General features: G+C 39.3%; 1 protein-coding gene across 1 annotated transcript in view; it reads right to left on the bottom strand.

Annotated features, from left to right (window-relative positions):
• LOC102388353 (protein diaphanous homolog 3) overlaps positions 1-16,578 on the bottom strand; it is a 435,025-nt gene that overhangs the window by 362,420 nt on the left and 56,027 nt on the right. The window contains exons 8-10 of the mRNA XM_006026725.3: positions 5,174-5,284; positions 4,675-4,793; positions 4,310-4,426 (exon numbers count right to left, since the gene is read on the bottom strand). Coding sequence (XP_006026787.1) covers positions 4,310-4,426; positions 4,675-4,793; positions 5,174-5,284 — 347 coding nt within the window. The remainder of the gene's footprint in view (positions 1-4,309; positions 4,427-4,674; positions 4,794-5,173; positions 5,285-16,578) is intronic.

Below are 16,578 nucleotides of genomic sequence, written 5' to 3'. Positions count from 1 at the left end.
TTAAACACTCTTTCCTCCCTGATTCCAATGGTGGTCAGGGCAGTTTCTCCTATTGTTCCCTCATACTGACTCCACTGATGACATCTGCCCTAAAGACTTTCAGAAGAGCATAATGCTTCATAAAGATATGAATAGAGCTCCAACACATGCTCTGAAGATATTACTTCTTGAAATGTTATACAGAAATGTTATGAAGGCAGCTTAGACTCTGGGGTAATGCCTCCTGGTGGCAAGTCCTCCTTAGTGTACTTACTGTATAGTTTTATACAGGACAAGATCCCTTTTGATAATCCCTAGGCTAATATTGCTGTGTTATACAGAAACAGAACAAAGGAAATTTTGTGAATATCTTTCGCTAAAAAAGTAACAGACTAATGCTCTATGCCCAGTAACTGCAGCAAAGTCTCTGCATGTAATGAGTAATGAGGCTTTAAGAACACCAGCAAGTTGATCTACAGCCCTAAATTAAAGAGTCAGTGATGACTTCAGGCAAGGACTAGGGACAAGTTACTTTAAGTAAAAGGCAGTGTAGGGAGGACCTTAAGATATGCTTCAGTCTTACCCACTCACCTTGCTCATATAAATCACTAAAATTGAGAAACCCATTTTCATGGAAAGGAGTAGAATAGAACTTGTTACTATGGATTCAAACAGTGCTCTCATCAAGACCATGAGGATCAAATTAGAGTCCAATTATAAGAATTTCATCCTTTACTTATGAAAAGACCTAAAACAAACCCTTAAGAAACTTGGGGGCTTTCAATTAAGAAAACACACAGAATCATAGAAAATTAGGATTTGGAAGACACCTCAGAAGGTCATCTGTTCCAACCTCCTGCTCAAAGGACCATCCCCAACTAGATCATTCCAGCCAAGGCTTTGTCTAGCTGGGTCTTATAAGCCTCCAAGGATGGAGGATTCACAACCTCTTTGGATAACCTGTTCCAGTGTTTTACTAACTAGTGAGAAAGTTTTTCCCCCCCAATATCTAACCTAAACTTTCCTTGCTGCAACATGAGACCATTACTCCTTGCTCTGCTATCTGCCAGCACTGAGAACAGTCTAGCTACATCTTCTTTGGAACCACCCTCCAGGTAGTTGAAGGCTGCTATTTAATTCCCGCTCAGTCTTCTCTTCTCCAGACTAAATAAGCCTGGTTCTCTCAGCATCTCCTCAAAAGTCATGTGCTCCAGCCCCCTAATCATATATGTTTCCCTCTGCTGAACTCTCTCCAATTTATCCACATCCTTTCTGTACTGGGGGGCCCAAAACTGGACACAGTACTCCACACGTGGCCTCACCAGTGCCAAATAGACGGGAAGAATCAATTCCCTCGATCTACTGGCAACATTCCTATTAATGCAGCTCAGTATACCGTTAAACTTCTTTGCAACAAGAGCACACTGTTGGCTCATATTCAGCTTACTGTGCACTGTGACGCTCAGGTCCTTTTCTGCGGAGCTGCTGCTTAGCCAGTCAATCCCCAGTCTGTAGCGGTGCGTGAGATTTCTCCATCCTATGTGCAGGACTTTGCACTTCTTATTGAACCTCATGAGATTTCTTTTGGTCCAATCCCCCGATTTGTCAAGGTCTCTCTGAAACCTAGCCCTACTCTCCAGCATATCCACTTCCCCCCCAGCTTGGTGTCATCTGCAATCTTGCTGAGGGTGTACTCTATGCCATCTTCCAGGTAATCAATGAAAATATTGAACAAAACTGACCATAGAACCAACCCCTGGGGCACATACCAGCCACCAACCAGGCATTGAGCCATTGACTACTATCCTCTGAGCAGAATGATCCAGCCAGTTTTCTATCCACTTTACAGTCCACTCATCCAACCTATACTTCCTTAGCTTACTTAAGAGGATGTTGTGGGAGACCATATCAAAAGCCTTGCTAAAGTCATACCATCTCTCAAATACCAGGGATTCAATAAGTAGTGCCAGAAGCATCTCAACTGAGCGGATAGAAAGGTCAATATGCTTGAAGACCAGGAGATAATCTAATACAGAGGGTGCCAACTTTTTTGTCAGGCATGCCACAAATTAGCCCTGCACTCTGAATGTTTTGTTCCCTTTCCTCTGCCTGGCCTACTGTTCTGTTTTCTGAACCTTATTCTGTGACCTCTGCCTGACCTCCTGCTCTGCCATCCACCGCTCCCCAATCTGCTGCATGCTATACACAGTGGCTGCCTCTGCTACTTGTGGCACCTCTGGTCTAACATCTCTGGTACAGTAGACTTGGCCAGGTTAATGTTCTTTAGCCAGCATCAAGTCAAACACCTGACCCATTTTGCCAAGTATGTATGCCTAGTGAAATAATTCACAATATGGCCATAAATGCCTCTAAATTTGAAGGAACATTCTTGCTCTTTGTGCAAGAAAAGCCATCCAGCATCCAATCTACAAGATGAAGGGAGTACTTTCCCTCCTCCATACATTAGCAAGTCTGAAATCATCAGTAGCATCTTGAAGTCTTTTGCCAAAAGGTTCAGCCATGCAGATGCTATCAATGTTATTAGAAGCAAGTCCTAGGTCACCTAACGGCAGACGTACAGGATCAGAATGCATAAAAAAAAGCTCCTTGAACAGAAGAGCAAACACAAGCAAAAGCCCATAGAGCCATAGGAGGGACATTTCTTGTCTACCTTGTTCAAAAAGGTTGACAGTCAGGTGACCCGACTCCACAAATGGGACTCGAATACTGATCTCTTGACCTGCTACTTGTAATAAGGAGCTCATTCTTCTTCACCAGCCTGCAAAGATGTTCTAGAGCCTAAGAGCAGCACTGATGCATACCTGGTGGTCTATGCATGATTGAGATAAGTGGACCATTTCTCTGCATTTAGCATCTCTGGCTGTATGTTGATTTCAAACACTGCAGTAAAATTGTCCACTGTGACCTGGGCATGACACTTGAATGCAGTAAAGAAAGGCCATGAATGTCTTCTATACTGCTCTGAGCTCCAACACATTTATATGGAGCTTCACTGCTCACAAAGAGAGATTCCAAGTTCCTATTTCTAGGCATGCAGTTGGAAGGAATTATGGAGTATTGAGTACACGTCACCCTTTACCTCCCTGTTGTTTGGGCACAAGGAAGCACAGAATAGGAAAGACTCTATGGATACAAATAAAGAAAGAAAAAAAAAAGTTATTAGGTCAAAACCCAGGGCATGAGATGTTCTTTTCAAGATTATGTAAACATTGTTTAATGTAGTATCAAGGAAACTATGATAAATTTGAAGAATGATGCTCATGGAACAATGCAACCATTGCATATTTTATCCTCATCATTCAATTACCAGTCCATATCTAATTTATTATGCACCATCCAAAGGCTAAAAATATGACAAATGACGCATTTCTTCTTGTATTTTATGAGTGGCATGGCACGGCAGTGTTATTTGAGCATCTCGGAAACAACAATGATTTTATCTCCAAATTTTCACTCTAAGGAAGACTAAAACTTTCCGGGCATATAGTGAATATCTCATGCCTGGGTTTTGACCTGAGCAGTATAGAAGACATTAGCTTAGCTCTTAAGAATATTCATATTTTTCTCTGAATAATACAAGTAAAGGAAGGAAAACAGATATTTTCACAAGTTTGTACCTCAGCTAAAACTGAAGAAAAGGCTTTTCTTTCACCCAGCTACTTTCTCAACTCCAAAAATTTGCTGTAAACAAATGTATTTAAAGGTCCTCAAGGTTTTTAAAACACAAAAAAGTATTTTGGCAGCCTTAATACAGATGTTAATTGCTACTCAATTTGAGGGAGGACTAAAAAAAAAAAAAACTAAAAAATTAATTTGCGAATGCCTGAATAAGATTCTCAGTAGAACCATACCAATGTAAATCAATCCAATGTGCATCAGGACTTATAGATTCCAGGCTGCATCACTCTATTACTATCCTTATTTGAACTATATTGAACTATATTTGTAGCATGATTTACATGATCAGTAAGCAAAGGAACTATATATTTTGTAATGATAATGCATTATAGGCAATACGGAAAGTTGAATACAGTTCAGATCTCAACATGGACAGAGCTTCAGAATAAAACAGGACAGCATATTAATAGAAAAACAAATTATAAAAGCAGTTTCTTGTTTAAGCTTATTCCTCTTCATGTAAACTTGAGAAACTATGAATGTTATTTGGACAGAATTACAACTTTTGTGCAATAAGCACACAAACCTGATATTTTGATTTAGTAGGACAGTTTTCACTGAAACAATATTCTACTATTCAGGATGGCTTAACCAAATCCAGGAGTTATTATTTACCAGAACTTTCACATACCGTATAAAATAGTCATTTCGTATCAACAGAAGATGCTGAAGAATAGAAAGAAAATATCCTTCGGCCTTGGTGTCCTTAACTGTGTTCCATACTGTGTTGTAAACATCATTTACTTCAGTAAAAAGGTTAAGGAGAAGAAAACAGGAACTCTTATTTACAGTTTAGAATTCAGGAATACTTAGGTCCATAAAAATTGTAATAAAATGAAATTTACTGTTCAATTACAGTAAAGAAAACATTTAAGTCAATATTCTGAATGACAAACAAAAAAAATATTTTTCTTACATAAAATTTGACAACCAAGATTCTGTTATACGGTATAGTATTATTTGTGCATATTTTATTCTCTACTCCTAAAAGGATATTCTAGTTCAGATCTAATATCTTCTAAACGATGAGAGAACTCAATCATGTCTTCTTCTTTGTGCTCATTGAACACTTTCAACTGAATATCCAGGGCATCACTTTTTATACATTTTAATTGCTGCAATGAGAAAAGATAGGATGGTATAACAAAACTTGTAATTGCACATGTAAGAATCATCCATTTTGAGTAACTTCCCTAGGTGCTTCTTACAGAAACATTATCATTTATGATAGTTATTCTATATTAAATATTTAATAAAACAAATAAGGTAGGGAAAAAGCTAGTATCTACATAACATTCTATTCTATATCATTCAGCTAACAGAAGAGACGATTTAACACTATTCTTTTTTTTTTTTTTAAATCATCTTTAAGAAATTGTAAGCTTCACACATTCAAAAGATACATTATTCTCTAGAGTATTTTATATACTTCTTGCCTCTCCCATCTCAAATAGCCAAATAATTGAAACTTTAATGCTAAAAACAGGACACTTGCCGGCAATATGTCTTTCAATCCACAGCGCATGAATTCATTTCTGATGTGAAGCCTGAAATCCAAATCATCAGGAGATGTAACAAGAGCATTGATGAGCTGCATACAAGCTACCTACAACAGATAACATGAAAAATTATGCTGCAGTATTTCTTAGTTTTCAATATATTTCAAAGCTAAAAGGGCATTACTGAAAGCCTCTCCTGCTGCCTGTGTTCCACATTTTACTATTGGAAAAGGGATCTGTCATAATTTATAGCATAATTATTAATTATTTAATTTAACAGAATCTACATAAAACATGGATGTCAAATACTTTAATCACGTATTTCCATTAAACAGTGACATCTAATTCTGCTTCCCTCTGTTGAATGATGCCATTTGCCAATTTATACAAATACCTAGATCATTATTAAGACAGTGTAAGGAGTTAATAATACAGTTACATTACATAGTTGATTAAATCATAGTCCTAATTAGAGCTTTTTGGTGAAAAACATTTGATGGAATCGTCTAATAAAAATACTTAGTATTTTTTGTAGTAGATCCGTTTTACTTTCAGTGTATGACAAGATAAAAATGGCATATGGGAAACAAAAATAAGTACATGAAAGCCAAGATGTAGATCAGCCTAGACAATCTAAAAACTCCACAGACAGTGATATAAAATATTTTTTACACTTAAGATTTTATAACGTTTGGTTTCAAAGCAAAAGCTTGAGGAAAATAGCTGAATCAATTCAATTCACAGTGTTCAATTCAAAGAAACTCCTGTGTTGCAGTTCTATAAATGAATTGCAATTAACATCTAGAAACAACTGGAACAAACAGAAAAAGAGGAGCAATTATGAATGGCTGTCCAGCTGAAGTTTGAAAAATACATCAAATCATTGCTTTTACGTGATAATCTAAGACCAGGAAAGAATTCAGAAGAATCCAGGGCCTGTAAACCATATTAGCAAATAATACGATGCTCGGTCCCTGTTGCTCAGAAATATCAACTGGATTAAATTAGATTCAGACAAGTATATTACTCCTTATTCAAGCTCCAAATCAAAGATTAAACAAATTTGTAAAAGCTGAATTTGATGAGCTGTATATTATCGGCACTGTATACACTTGTGCTTTTATTAATGAATGAAAAAAAATTAAGAATTTTGAGGTACTACAGCATCACAGAAATTGTGTTACAACCATTTGAAGGCATTTTCCTAACACAAGTATGGATACTGAGCAAGAAATACACTTTTTTTTTTTTTTTTTTAATCTTTGTCCTAAATGGTATATCTTATTTTAATACCAGGCAGAATCGTCAGGATTTCAGCACCATAAACTACATTTCTTTTAACCGAGATTCTGTTAAAATTGAATGCAACACATGTAATAGTAATGGGATGCAGCTACACATTCATTAATGTGCCAAAATCTAGTATCTGTAATGACAGGTACTAATTTAATGTACCATAATTAGTGCTAATGAATATTAGCACAGATGAATGCTTTTTTAATTATATCAATGCGCATTAGACAATTACTGCACAGGTTTTGCCCAATGTGCTAATGCAAAGAAGAATTAGCCTTCTGTACATTTTCTCATGTAGATGCACCTATGAACTCCTAAATTAAAACAAATATAAAGCTTCTGTTTCCAGTATATATAGACTTTGGTGGGGGGTGGAATTTGTTTGAGGGGGTTTGGGTTTTTTTATGCATCTTCTATGAGTCAACAACTGATTTGTGATGCAAAGGATGTCTTCTTTTCTGTGTACATAGGAAAGAGAGCTTTCACTTCCATGCTGCTTTACTTTTTATTGTATTTTATTTTTTGTTATTTCCTAAAATCTTTTATTTTTTGCTGTATTTGCTTTATTATTATCTTTAAGTACATGAAATAGAGATGAGATTGTAGATAGGAAAAACAGTATTTTAACAAGTTTAGTAAATTTATGTTCCTATGCATCATTAAATAAAATGAAGTTAGACCCAGCCAGTAATACAGGGCAATACAGAACTATAAAGCAACATACAGAAATCTTAAAATTATGACATGGGGCGTTCCAGAGAGAACAGTTTTATCTTGATACCATTCTCCATTAATAGTAACAATGTAGGAACCACACTTAATGGAGCTCTAAAGATAAACTAAAATAGCCCCATTCTTCTTTTTTTTTTTTCCCCCTAGAATCAAATTAGCATTTATGAAGCTATGCACATTTGTTGAGTTCCCTGAATGTTCGTTCAGGGCCTACTTTCAAATGTCATAGTAGTACTTGTAATCTGAATCTGTGGACAGCTGCAACAATATTCAGTTTTAAAGGAAGGCTTATAATTGGATGCATGTTAGTTGAATTGATGCAAATGTTTTGCTTGTCCACTTCTATACTAGTATAAAGTAGAGTGGAACTAATGTAGCCTTAAAACTTAGTGTGATGTATACTAATGGATTTACTCAAATTTAAAATGACCTTGAATTCAAAACGACACCCCAATAATCAGATTTTATTCATGGAAAAAATTATTCCATGTATAACATTTAACTGGGGGAGGGGGGGAGTCTCATCTTTAATTCATTCCCCTAACTACTGCAGGGGGGCAAGCAGTGTGGGGGGAGGAAAGAGGTCAAGCAACTTGCCCCCTACTTATGCTTGCTCCCTGGTAACCTTGTCCACCACCCCTTCCCACCCTGCCTCTGCTACCTGTACTTCTGGGGGAGGGTGTAGAGGCAGCAGGGGAGTGAGGGGCAGGCAGGGGCTGAAGCCAAAGCCACAGCAGCCACCACCCCTCCCCCCTCCACAAGCCCTCATACTTGAATCTAAGATGAGGGGCTCCCTCCATGTTAAATGGGGGAATCTCATCTTAGAACTGAGTAAATATGGTAGTAAGTATAGCTAAGGTATCAAGCCCAAATTAGATGGTTAAAAGTATCATGATTATGTGAAAGAAAGTTTTCATTAGCTGCAAATTGTAAGCTGAACCAAATTCAGCATAGCTATACCAATTAATGCCAGTATTAGGATCTCTAACTATTAAACACTTTGGAATCTCTCACTCTCAAATCTCATCTCACAGTTAAATTAATTTCTTCCAGGAGCCCTGATCCTTCAAATGATGTCTAGAAAAAAAAAACTCTTTGAATTCAGACTAAGAAGGATCATTTACTCGGAGTAGCAAAGTAGCTATAAGGAAATCAACTCCTCTTTTATTTGGTCCATTCTCTATAAGTGCACTTTCCAGGCTGCTGGTTTGTATACCCCTCCACTTTGAAGATTTGTGGAATAATCTTCCAAATTCCTCACACCTCATTCCAGAGGTTATTTTAAGTTGGCTATACAAATTTGTATTTGTATAAATACAAATTTATTCAGATTTATTTTTTTATACTGGGGGGAACTCAGTTTTGTAGCAGGATGAATAATGAACTTTTTAGATGTTTTTCTACCTTAGAAGTAAAGGTTGGCTATACAGAACAAGATTCATGATCTAAAATGAATGTAAATCAGATATTCCTTATATGAAAGTATGTCAAAATTCACACCAATATTCTACATTGGCAACTAAGGGACCCTCTAGAGGCACAGGTAAGGCGCAATGGGATCTAATGCACAATCTACACAAACGCACATCCTGCCATGCCACAAGTATATAGCAGGAGGCACAACTGTGGGACTACAAATCAGATTGCATCATGCCTTCTTGCCCACAGCTGGGAGCCTTATCAGCTCCCAGGCTCCAGGATGTACATGGGACAACCCAACTGGGAGCTCTAATCAGCTGAAGTTTCCCAGCCACAGGGGCTCCTGGCCACACATACAAGTAATGACATGACAAAGCAGCTACGAAGTTATTATGCATATTTTGTGGAAAAATTGTGTACCTTATTTCTCTTTTTATCACATCGTTAATTGATTGAACGTTTGGCTGGGTGATCACTTAAGGCGTGATTAACCAGTTAATCATGCTTTAAAGTGTAACATGTACATGGGACCTCAGTAATACTCACCTTTCTTTTACTCCACTTCACAGGATACAAGAGAAACCTATGTTATCACTAAATATACCATGTGCATAGAAATACTTCCCCATATTCAGGAGGCTGCTGACATTTTAACTTTAATTTACTGTTTTACCTGAACTTATTTGTTGTTTTTTCTGAGTACAAATTTTAAAACCATAATGAGATTCATATAGATAATAATAATAGATTCATATAAAAAGAATTTTCTAATTTTATTTGCTCAATAGCCTAAAGGTTTCTTTCCATAGAAACAGACTGTGTTTCTCATTGATAAATCTGCCAACTAGGCTACAGCCTTGTCAAAAACAGTAGTAATGAGAGACCATTCATTAGAAGTGAATGTCAGCAGCACAATTCTAGCTAAAAGGTACTAGGAACAGTATTACAGAACACACCCCTAATGGGCACAATGCCTAGTTTGGAACTACATTCCTCACTGTTAGCTTCACATTTACAGTTTTTCTGGACATTGTGCTCCTTCTCATGAACAACTGGTGCATCCTCAGACTGGGTGGGGCACCATGGCAGCGAGAGGGGACTGCCCGCAGACACCAGCATTGGTGTCAGCAAGCAGGGACCACCCACAGACCCAGCAGTGGCAGCAGCAGTGAGGGGGGGGAGGGGGTGGAGAGCAGCGACCTCCCACAGAAGCTGGCGGAGGCCAATCTCAGGGGCACATGCCCCCTTGCCCCCCCTACGTGTGGTCTATGCTCCTTCTTGCATTAAAATCAGAAAGAAAACTGGCAACTTATTTTTACTATGTAAAGGGATGTTCAAAGGAAAATAATTGCATACTTTATACATTTTCAAGAATATTGAGGTATTCTAAAATTTAGAATCTAAATACTTAAAGATTTATTTGATTTGATAAAGTATTAAAATATAGTATTTTAGATTTGTTTTTATACTTTAAATTCCAGTCTCCTTAAAGACCCATATAAAATAAAAAACTTACTATATTATGAATTTACAGAGGTAAGGGTTGAACTATTAAGGAAAACAGTGACAATAATATTTGTTTGGTCAACATACAAATCTTTGAATGACTCGTTGTGGCAGCAGGGTATAACCTAAGGGGCCAGAAGCGCGAAGGACAGACCCCAATGCTCCCAGAGGAGGGCCCAGGGACCCCGGCACCACAGAAAACTTACCCGGGAGGCAGACTGGATTAGGGAAGATGCTGCGCAAGCCGGCGCTCCGCCAGCTCTTCAAGCGGCTGTCGATCAAGCTGGGCGGTGGCCAGCTGATGAAGTCAGCTGAGACCGCCACTGCAGGAGATTTAAAAACCCTGGCAGAAGCCAGGTGCAGGTGGGAAGACAGGAGGCGGGACAGACGTCCCCCACAACTCTGCTTCACCATGAACAGGCGAGGTCAAGAGTAGGAATCCGGCTGAGGCTTCACCAACCTCAGCCCCTGGGATAAACACGCATGGTAAGCAGTTCCCCACAGGAGATGCAAGCAACCTGCCTCATCTACCCTGGCTCTGAGGTAGGCACCTCAGATCCAGAGTTAGTACAGACAGAGGTGGACCAAGGAGGCAGAGAGGCAGGCAGACTGAACTTCCAAGCCTGCACTCCTGACAGTGGCCGAGGAGGCAGAGGCTTCTCATGGCATTTGATGAGCCAAAGCCAAGAGTTGGCATGGTGGCACAGAGATCCACTCGGTTGGCAAGTGGAAGGGGTGTAGGGGAGGTGGAGCCCCAGGGGCAACCGCGTCAAGCCAGTGAGTATCCCATCTGCGAGTCAAGGGGAGGAACACCACTGAACCCCTCCTTTCAGTTGCAATTCCATCAAGTCAAGGCAGGTGAGTCAGGGGCCCAGACCATGGAGCAGGAGCATACTCACAGTGCCAGCTGGGGGCACCACACTCACCAAAATTTGAGAATAAGTTTCAAGGCCTAAGCACCTTAAATGAGCGTCCCTTAAAGTTCTCCATATATACAAACCAGAAGAGAAAGAAGAAGAGCACTATGAAGGGAAAGATCAGTTTAAATAGAGAGAAGAATTTGTGCAATCATAGTGCAGTTATTCTGGGCTATTTCTACTCAGCAGCTTGAGTCCCTTGTGCTGCTAGGATATTCTTTGCATTTTGTGAGAAGACTTGTAAAATTAGTTGCGAGTAGTTGCTTGTGTAGTAGCAGAAGGAAGTCTTGAAAGAAATAGGGGCCCATTTCTCTGCTAGAGTTACAACTGGTAATTCCTACTGGACTTCATAAAAGAAGACTCTGGGACTAGCAGGCAGAATCCAAGGCAAGGCACTCACATGGGAAAAGGAGTCTAAGAAAATCAGTTGTACCTTGGGAGTCCGTAGGAAAGGCACAAGAGTGGGTTATTTTGATGCGAATAAACTATAGGAAGCACAATAAGAAACCTGTCTGGTTTAACACCGAACTGTTTGGTGAGTGGAAACTCAAAAAAAGAATCTTAACAAAAGGTGGAAATGTAGCCATGCTACTACAGAAGAGTATCAAATTATTCCACAGGTATGCAGAGAGAAAAGCAGGAAGGCCAAGGCACAAATACTAATGAGGGACATAAAGCAAAAAAAAAAAAAAAAAAAAAAATTACAACTAAGGAGGAAAAAGGAAACCAGGGGAAGTGCAAGTCCCTTTACTGAATGCAGAGTCCAAGCTAATTATGGATGATGCAGAGAAGACTAGCTATCAGTGATAGGCAGAAGACAGCAGGGGGTAGTGCAGAAGCTTTCATAAGCAACAGCAAACTTCTTCAGGTTTTACGTATGAACTTGCAAAAGACAAATGTTCTAAATCGAGATAATTTAAATACAAGGATGGGGAGAGGGCAGTAATGAAGGGAGGTGAATGTGGATTGAATAGGTCTCTCACAAACGCACTTTTTTGAAGTATTCATGGAATGTCATGCATGTTTTCTTGGCTTGTTTTACTGATATGGAAAGTATACTCTTTACAGATATGTAGCATGAAGCTGTATCTAGCCTTATCAATATTATGTGTCTATGAATTGCGTCAGTGATGATGGCAACCCCTCAATACACAGAAGAATTGAAGTATTTGATAGGAGAGTAAATTTTATGTTTCCTATTTTGGCTAAGACTGTTTAGCAGGGCAATGATTAAGTTACCTGTTCACAGCTGAAAGAAGAAATTGCTGAGAATCAGTATCCAGCATGAGTATGTTTAACGACCAGTCAAATTAGCCATTATTGAAGTAGTCAGAGGCATAGGAGCCAAGCTTTTCCAGACAATGATGAATTTACATTGTAAAAGAAGAGGCCAGTAGCAAGAATGATGCCTGGCTCTTTAGGATATTTTGGGAACGACATTTCTCACTTGGGAGAAATTAAGGGAGAGACAATATCTTTAGGATACTGGATTAGTAATCTTTTATGTCTGAGGCATGACTAGACAAGGCTCTGATTCTTCTAGTTAGTAAAATCCCCTCCATTAAGAGCTGGGAAAACTTGGGAGAAGCTGGAAAAGCTTAGGCACCATAGGTCAGAGAGATTACTTTTAGAGCATCCCAAGTATATTCTTAGTAGTCAAGCAGCAGATAGCAGAGAGGCTTGGGGATGGAGGTGGGAGAACACCCCTAGAGTGTGCCTCAAAGGCACAGCTGACTGGATCAAGGGCCAATATGGACAAAGAAGGAAGAAGGACCCATTGAAGAACATAGGATTATAAAAGCTAGTCCAGGTAGTGAAACAAGAATCCACAGTCCCTGTTGAGACTGTACTAAACACAATCCAGCCTGTCGATAATTTCTTGTTCCAGTTTCACATTCAAGTTTGCTTTTAAAGTTAGAGGTTAAGTGCCCCTACTCTGAGGTCAGTAATGGAATGTCCAGGATGGCGAGTGCCATAGACTTTTGTGTATTTCTGTAATTGATGTCATATAGGTATCAATTTATTCTTTCCCCATGGGGATCACCTCATCTGTCAAATGTAGATAGCAGATGGGGCAAAACAAGCAGGCAATGGCATAAATGTTGTTGGTAGAGTAACAGGTGAATGAACCCCAGATGTTGTAATCAATGTTGTCTGGTCCAGTGATGATGTGATTTGGATTAATGGGGGGCACAGCTGGCTTTCTGAAAGTCCATTTATACATCTGACATAAGTAGGCTGCCACCTACAAAAGCTTATGCCATTCTGAACTACTTGGTCTAAGGTGATACCATGCCCTGCCTTCTGCCTGACCTCAGACTAACATAGTTAACTACCTCTGCCTATCAGAAAGGATAAGGAAAGACTATAAGCAACCTAGAGAAGTGAAAGAATAGGTTAGGAGTCACTGGATGTATTCAAGTCCACAGACCCAGACAAAATACATCCTTAACTACGCAAGAAATTGGCTGAGGTAACTGTAAAACCAATGGCTCATGAAGACTTGCTACAGTCTCAGACAACTTGAAATAATGCCAAATGGCCCATCTTTAAGGAACAGAACAAGCAGAACCCAGAGAATTAAACACTAGTCAACCTGACCTTGATAATCAGAAATATTAGTAAGCCTGGTATCAAAGAATCTATTTTAAAGTAACTAGAGGAAAACAAAGTGATCAAGAACAATCAACAAGGATTCATCAAGAGCAAGTCACATCTGACCAACCTGATTTTCAATTGCCTGCCAAGCTTAATCAAAGCATCCTGCCAGGGCCTGGCCACATTCCCCCTGAGCTCAGTCCTGTGGAAGGGAAGGGAGAGCTGCTTCTAGCCTGAGCCACTGCAGGCACATGGCTGCATTTCTGGAATAAAGAGAGAATGTTTATCCACCTCCAATGGGTTCAAGCTTTGCAGGTTAGGAGTAACCGGCAAAGATTGAATCAATTCAGGCTCAGGCTTTTTGAATGTCTATCCCTAGCCCAACAAACAACATATATTTCTCCATTTGCCTGATTTCAATGGGTTAAAGTCTTTAATTAAAATACTAACTCTATAATCTAAACAGCATAAAAGGATTAGGACTTTTCCTTCATTCCCTCTAGCAAGTCAGAACTGTGTATATTTGATTTTGCATGAGTATAGTTGTGAGACAAAGTAAAATTTCACATTAACAAAATCTACATTAACTAACACAAGCACTCAATATTATCCCTGCATAAAAGATATATTCCCCTCCCCCCCCTCCATTGCCCCATTAACTGCCAACTTTATTTTAACCCCATACAAATCTGGATGGGCGCTCCTTCTGTAACTTTCATTTTCTGAAGATCAAAGAAAGGGTTTGCCTAGCTATCAACAAAAGCAGTAAGTAGATTTATACTTGTCATAACCCAAAGGTATGATTTTGTGTGTGCTTCGGCACCAGAATTATCCCCGCCAAATTACAGCTTCGTTGCACGGGAGAGTTTTCTACTGCAGAGGAGAACCCCGGTGCAAGGAAGAGTTTCCCGCCTATTTGCAGCTTCCTTTGCAGGGTGCATTGCTCAAGTTGCAAGAGAAATGCACGGTGCAAAAGAGTTCCCGCCACCCGTATGCAAATTGGTTCTCCGCTATTGGCTAGTTCTAAATTATTCCCACATGGCAGCTGGCGATTGGCCTGTTAGCAATATAAGAGGCTTGAGCGGTTTCTGCCCAAGCCGAAGAGGACTCCACATCCATCTCGTGGGGACTCTGGGTACACGGCAGGGTAATAGAAACCCTGCGTGAGATTCAGAGGAGTTTGGCGACCTGATCCATCGCCAACCTCTTCCCGTCTTCGACCGACAAAATTTTATAAGACGTATCTATGAGTTTCCAATTTTTGGTGGCGCGCTTACCCAGGGCATCTGGAGCTCTGTTTCCATGGAGCCTAGCAAACTCCACGTGATCGTTTGTGTTGTCTTTGTCTGTAACCACAACTCAAGCAAGTTTTCCAGCCTACACCGCAACCATCTCCGGTGTAAGTAAACAATCTTTAAATCTACCGCTACGAGTCTGTGCCTAATTCTAGCTTGTCGCGCCCCTCTCTCCGACCCCGCGTGCCCGGGTTGCTGGCCACAGCCCGCGCAGAGCATGAAAAAGGGCCCGGCTCGCGACCGGCCCGCACAATACTGTTTTCAAAGAAATACAAAAATTATCATACTGAGGCTTTTCAAGCATTCAAGCCTTCAAGTTACAAAAATGTTAGTCAACGCAAGATTGAAAAGGTCAGTTGTGAACTGCCACACTGCAAGTCTACATATATCAGACAGATAATCAAATTGAATTTGCCAAAGAAGTGACAACTGTAAGCTTTTAGCTTCATCAAAACTCTGTCAAATTAACTAGCAGGTCAATGTCATTTCTATAGAAGTTTACAATTGATTCACATATTTTTTTCTTTTTTTAACCTTCAAGAGTCCATCAGCCATCTGTAGAACTCAGTTGATTTTAGCTTAAAGGAAATGCGTATTAAATAGCAATCACTCAATTTAATAAAAAGGCTTTCCATACAATAAAAGATTAATTTAAAACAGGAAAAAGATGGCCATTCAGAGGGACATTAGAATAACAATCAATCAGACACTAGTTTTACTTATGCAGGTAGAAAACTGACAGCAAGATCAATTTAGAGTGAACTGTCATCAAATTTTGAAGAGGAGGGATGCATACATGCCTTCCATTCTTGAGAAAGAACACAATAAAAGTGGTATAATCAAAGTAGCTATCACTTAACAGAAACCTAACTTGCACAGCATCTGCTGAACACTAGTCTGGGTGTGAAATTATACATTTCTACTTGGCTGGGACATAGTATTTGAGGAAGTAATGTCACCAGCAGCACATGACACTTGCTCTTTGACCTACCTATTGGTCACCTGGTAAAATTGACCTTGTTGATCTTGATGCACTATGCCATCCTGGTAAGAGAGACTTGCTTATGAAAAGGTGTCACACACTCATAGCTGCAGTCAAAAGTAACAACTGGAGCTGGCGTTTTATCTGTCTTACAGAGGGGAAGAATATTGTCCCCTTAAGGAAAATATTGTCCAAGACAGACTCCTCATTTACTTCCACTCTTTATATGAAAAAGACAAAACCACTGATCTTCAATAGAGGCTAGAAAACCTGCCTGCACATTTGCTTTGAAAACAAGATGGTTTGACATTGGTTGATGTCTTAGTAACAAAGAGAAGTATTATACAAGAGCAAGTTTTGTTTAATTGGGGATTAAACTGCCTATTTTAAGGCTTTTAATTTGTGTCTTTAAAAGATAGTAATAGCACTTTTCTATAAACACAAATATTTACACAGTTCATAAGTCTGGTCAACTGGACAAGTTTCACACTCAAGAATACAAAGCATATAATTTGAGGATTATAAACCCATAAACAAATTATTATAATGAGAAAAGTTTCAGATGATTGCTTTGTGCACACTTAAAATTATTCATGTCAGTAACCAGATTTCAAACGAGAAGAAAAAGAACATGAACCATGAAAAACCTAAAAATT

Source organism: Alligator sinensis, unplaced genomic scaffold (genome assembly GCF_000455745.1).
Source record: "Alligator sinensis unplaced genomic scaffold, ASM45574v1 scaffold80_1, whole genome shotgun sequence".
Classification (NCBI taxonomy): Eukaryota; Metazoa; Chordata; order Crocodylia; family Alligatoridae; genus Alligator; species Alligator sinensis.
This window is presented reverse-complemented; position numbering and strand designations above follow the sequence as displayed.